A 6,000-nucleotide genomic window follows, 5' to 3' on the forward strand; every position below is an offset into this window, starting at 1 on the left:
CCCACACCAGGCTAAACGCGCCAGCCCACACCAGGCTAAACGCGCCAGCCCACACCAGGCTAAACGCGCCAGCCCACACCAGGCTAAACGCGCCAGCCCACACCAGGCTAAACGCGCCAGCCCACACCAGGCTAAACACGCCAGCCCACACCAGGCTAAACACGCCAGCCCACACCAGGCTAAACACGCCAGCCCACACCAGGCTAAACACGCCAGCCCACACCAGGCTAAACACGCCAGCCCACACCAGGCTAAACACGCCAGCCCACACCAGGCTAAACACGCCAGCCCACACCAGGCTAAACACGCCAGCCCACACCAGGCTAAACACGCCAGCCCACACCAGGCTAAACACGCCAGCCCACACCAGGCTAAACACGCCAGCCCACACCAGGCTAAACACGCCAGCCCACACCAGGCTAAACACGCCAGTCCACACCAGGCTAAACACGCCAGTCCACACCAGGCTAAACACGCCAGTCCACACCAGGCTAAACACGCCAGTCCACACCAGGCTAAACACGCCAGTCCACACCAGGCTAAACACGCCAGTCCACACCAGGCTAAACACGCCAGTCCACACCAGGCTAAACACGCCAGTCCACACCAGGCTAAACACGCCAGTCCACACCAGGCTAAACACGCCAGTCCACACCAGGCTAAACACGCCAGTCCACACCAGGCTAAACACGCCAGTCCACACCAGGCTAAACACGCCAGTCCACACCAGGCTAAATTCTGTCTCTCTGTCCCACTAGCATTAATGGAATAAGTGTTAGGCTATGTTGGTCTCTTTGTTCTTCCCCCTTTTCCCACTTCCGGAGTTCCAGGCTGAAGGCTCCAGCAGTGACAACATTGGATTTCCAAATCTCCCCCCCGCCAAAGAAAAAGACTAAGCTGAAGTTAAAACTCAGAATTAAACACGGCAGTTTGGACCACGCCGTGTTTGGACTGGGCGGCACGGTAGCACAGTGGTTAGCGCTGCTGCTTCACAGCTCCAGGGACCTGGGTTCGATTCCCGGCTTGGGTCACTGTCTGTGTGGAGTTTGCACATTCTCCTCGTGTCAGCGTGGGTTTCCTCCGGATGGTCCGGTTTCCTCCCACAGTCCAAAGATGTGCTGGTTAGGTTGATTGGCCATGCTAAAATTGCCCCCTAGTGTACTGAGATGCGTAGGTTAGAGGGATTAGTGGGTGAAATATGTAGGGATATGGGGGTAGGACCTGGGTGGGATTGTGGTCGGTGCAGACTCGATGGGCCGAATGGCCTCTTTCTGTACTTTAAGGTTTCTATGATTTCTATTTCTATGATTAAAGGCAAATTATTGACTGGGTAAGTTAGGAAAGGAAAGACAGAATTGGGAAAACAGACAGGAACTCTAATTGGGAGGATAAGACTACTAGCATCCCACAAGGATCCAAGTTGGGACCGACTAGTCATCATCTTCGTTAACAATTTAGGTGACACTAGAAAGCCAGAGATGCAAGTCAGACAAGGGCAAGGCAGCATGGTGGTTAGCAATGCTGCCTCAGCGTCAGGGATCCATTTTTGATTCCGACCTTGAGCGACTGTCGATGTGGAGTAAGCACATTTTCCCCATGTCAACATGGGTTCCCTCTGGATTCTCCAGTTTCCCCCAAACCAAATGTGTAGGTTAGGTGAATTTGCCATGGTAAATGCAGGGATTTATGGGGATAGAGTGGAGGGGACGGTCTGGGAAGAATGTCCTTTTTGGAGATTTGGCGCAGACTTGATGGGCCGAATGGCCTCTTGCTGCAGTGTAGGAATTCTGTGGACACAAGTGGAAGCATCAAATTACAAAGGGATTTTGATAAAATTAAGTCAATGGACAAGACTGTGGCAAATGGATATCAGTATTAGCAAACATGAATTCTCGATTTCTGATCTGGAAAAGTACTCCATGTTTTTTTTAAATGATAAAAAGATAGAAACATGGTGCGCAAAGGGATTTTGTGGGTCTCCTATTACAAAAACCTTCTCAACATATCCAGAAAAAAACCAAAAGGATAACATAATGCTCGCCTTCAAATCTAGAGCGGAATACAAGGAAAAAGTAGTAATGCTACAGCTATACAAAATCCCAGTTAGAGCACGTGGAGTACCAACAGCAGTTCTGGGCATCAAACCTCGAAGAATTTATGGCCTTGGAAGGAGTGCAACATATATTTACTAGAATGGGAACTGGACACCATTATGAGGAGAGTACTTGAACTAGGACTATACTCTGGAATTTTGACGGGTAAAGTGTGATTTAAGTAAAGTTTTAAGAAAGAATAGCTAGGGTGGATAGAAAGAAACTGTTTCTGCTTTTTGGGGAATCTAGGAATCAGAGGTTGTGCCAAAAATTAGAGCGAGACCTTTCAGGAATGGCATGAGGAAATACTTTTCCTTGCAAAGGGTTGTGGATGTTTGAAATTCTCTTCTGCCAACACAGATTCATTGTCAATTTTAAATCTGAGACTTATACCGTAGATTAATAAAATCTATTAAGGGATCTCACTCATGAAAAATTGAAAATAGAAAACAACAGATTTGAAGTGGCAAATACAAAAGTGGCACAAGGAAAAACTTTTCCACATAGCAAGTGGTTAAAGTTTGGAATGCAGTGCCAGACATTGTGGTGTAGGCGGGTTCAATCCAGCCATTCAAAATGGAATTATACTTATCGGAAAAGGAAGAATGTGCAGGGTTACAGGGAGAAGGCAGGAAATTATACTAGGCAAATTAGCCAGTCAAAAACCAGAGCACACGATGGGCTGAATGACCGCCCTTCCCCTCTTTCTATATTGTAACAATTGTGATATGGAGTCAGATCCCTGATCAGCCATGATCTCAGAATGCTGAACAGGCTCAAGGGGTTAAAGAGCAAACTGCGGATATGATCTCAAATATCCTAATTTGTGGCAAACTTCAAGCAAATTAATAATCGAGTTTTGGTAACTCGGTTGCATTGTTTAAGAATTTATCACTTTGATTAGACCATGTTAGTTAACTAATAAGTTAGATACAATATACATTTAAATAAATATTTTAACTTGTGAAACGTTCAGCACTATTCATAATATGCATAATTTCATATTCAGAAATTAAATCTCCAGAAGTATCACAACTAATATTTAGTAACTTATCATTAAAACTTGACCTTTTCTCAGATAAATGCCCTGAAGCAAAAGATATTCGATTTTCAAAAAACAAGGCCAATTTTAGGAATACGTTATTTTCTTAAAAATGACAGTAGTATTGTTGTGTAGTAGAAACACGCAAATGAGGAGCATTTACAGCCTTGTCTAAAGGATGCTGAGATACCATTAACCACTGAGCTTAACACAAATAAGAGGCCTAGTTTTGAAAAAATGCAACGTATGCTCCAGAAATCAATGTCTACATGAAAAAAAACGTTTTGAAAAAAAGCATTAAAAATACTCCAAATATTACTTCCGCACATAAATGAAACTCCCAGGTTTATTGAATATCCTTTAATTACCAGGAAAGAGAATTTCGATGGACACATGAACGGTTAAAAAAAAACACTCCCCCTGGCCGAGGTTCCACTGCATTGCATTGCACTGCCCTGTTATTTGCGAAATAAATAGGCTGTAACACAAGGCCCAAACGCTCCCCTCGAGCGGACAACCGCCCACAGCCTCCACCCAGGCCAGCAGCTGAATAAAACCGGGCCCGCAGCAGTAACCGCTGGCTGTCCCTCCCTCATTCACCCACTCACTCACCTATAGTAGAGATAAAAGTGGTGTTAAAGGCGTCATCCGAGAACCTGAAAAGGACACAGGTTTTTCCCACCCCGGAATCTCCGATCAGCAGCAGCTTGAACAGCAAATCGTAGGTTTTCTTCGCCATAATCCCTCCCTCCCTCACTCGCTGGGCTCTGAACTGGGGCGAGGAGAGTTCTTTTTTTTTAAAAAGGAACAAAATGGCGCCCCTCTCTCTCTTTCACTTTAATACCGTTCCGGCCGCAACAAGTTAGATGCCATGAATTTCCATTGATGGGCCTGGTTAAAACACACACACCGGCAGGCCACCGTCCCCTTGGCTTAAACTTTTCTTTTCCTCTCTCGCTTTTTTAACTTCGCTAAGACATTCGGGAACCGCAGAAAGAATTTCATTCAACGTCGACGTCAATACATCGCTGCCTGCCCTCCCCTCCTGCTCCTCGTTCCCTCTCACTACACACACCCGAGGCCCTGCGCCTGCGCCTTCATCCCCTCCCCCCCGCACACACCCCAAGTGCGGCCACCCAATGCCGACGGAAGTCCCGCCCCCCTCCTGGGCTGACCACAACCTGATTGGTCCAGATCGCGACTGACGTAGACTTGTCAATCACCCGGCTCCTTCCCGGTCTCCGATTGTTAGAACCGATGATGTCATTGGGGTGTGATCGACTGCGCATGCACGCCTGCTTCCCCCTCGCCCCAGGGGAATGCGCATGCGTGTGTGTGTGTCAAAGGGAGAGACACTTGATTCAGAACATCACCTGGCCAGCAACCACCTCCTGACTGCATTGCATTGTAGTCGACTGACGGCCCATATTTATTTTAATCACCTTGCTTCCCGTCAGGAAATCCGGTCCACGCTGTCCCTTTAAATAATTGATGTTTGAAATTTGTAGAATTGTATTACATTTTAAATGAGATGTCATCGCATTATGAGGCATCTCAGGTGAAAAGATGCATTTTCAGTTCTGTAAAATTTTGTAGTCGGTCCTTGGTCACTACTAGATAAGATAGAAGCAGGGAGGTTGTTTCCGCTGGCAGGTGAAACCAGAACTAGGGGGTGTGGCCTCAAAATAAGGGGGAAGCAGATTTAGGACTGAGTTGAGGAGGAACTTCTTCACCCAAAGGGTTGTGAATCTGTGGAATTCCCTACCCAGTGAAGCAGTTGAGGCTACCTCATTGAATATTTTGAAGGCAAGGATAGGTAAATTTTTGAACAGTAAAATAATTATGGTGAGCAGGTGGGTAAGTGGAGCTGAGTCCACGAAAAGATCAGCCATGATCTTGTTAAATGGCAGAACAGGCTCAAGAGGCCAGATGTCTTACTCCTGCTCCTAGTTATTATGTTCTGATGGTCGACGTTTCAGTCTGGAATGGAGCAGCATCCAAGTGTACTCAATAGTTGAAATATCACATAAGAAGCCAAGCCTAAAGTACTTGAACCAAATGTTGTCTTGTGGTTTCCCCATAGGTTCAAAATAATCACACTTTTGAAATGCTGGAACTCCCTTCAACTGTATTGACGATATGATGTGGAGCGTTACATTGTTAGTAGAATTAGCAGATTGCAGTGCAGTAGTGAGTGATGTGGCACTCTGGATATTTAGCTTTCCATGCATATGAATCCAGAGCAGGAATAGGCCATTCAGCCCTTTGAGCCTGCTTCATCATTAAAGTCGGGCTGATCTGATTGTGGTCTCAACTCCAATATCCTGTCCAGTCCTGATACCCTTTGATTCCCTTGTCAATCAACAATCTGTCTAACCTAGCCTCAAAATATTCAGTGACCTGCCTCCACTGCTCTCTGGGGAAGTGAATTTCACAGATTCACAACCCTCTGAGAGAAACACATTTTCCTCATCTCCATTTTAAATGGGAGACCTCATGATTAAACTGTGTCCTCCAGCTCAAGTCACTCCCATAAGGGGAAACATCCATTCACCCTGTCAATTCCCCTCAGGATCTTACATGTTTCAATGAGATCACTTCTCATTCCAAATTCCAATGGGTATTGGCTCAACCTATCCAAGCATTTCTCTCCCTTTCATTTCCAGGAATTAGTCATTCCAGTCAAAAGAACCTTCTGTGAACTGCTTCTAATGCTATTATATCCTGAAAAACTATACAAAGTCCTCCAAATGTGGTCTCATCAACACCTTGTACAACTGTAACAAAACTTCACTACTTTTATATTCCACTCTCTTGCAATAAACAATATTCCATTTGCCTTCCTAATCACTTACATATTAATCT

At 45.6% G+C, this 6,000-nt stretch overlaps 1 protein-coding gene across 1 annotated transcript in view; it reads right to left on the reverse strand.

Moving 5' to 3' along the window:
• Positions 1–4,304, reverse strand: part of rab10 (RAB10, member RAS oncogene family) — a 48,714-nt gene extending 44,410 nt beyond the window's left edge. The window contains exon 1 of the mRNA XM_078213000.1: positions 3,748–4,304. Coding sequence (XP_078069126.1) covers positions 3,748–3,874 — 127 coding nt within the window. The 5' untranslated portion in view covers positions 3,875–4,304. The remainder of the gene's footprint in view (positions 1–3,747) is intronic.
• Positions 4,305–6,000: the final 1,696 nt, after the last annotated feature.

This window comes from Mustelus asterias, chromosome 5 (assembly GCF_964213995.1).
Source record: "Mustelus asterias chromosome 5, sMusAst1.hap1.1, whole genome shotgun sequence".
In the NCBI taxonomy this organism is placed as follows: Eukaryota; Metazoa; Chordata; class Chondrichthyes; order Carcharhiniformes; family Triakidae; genus Mustelus; species Mustelus asterias.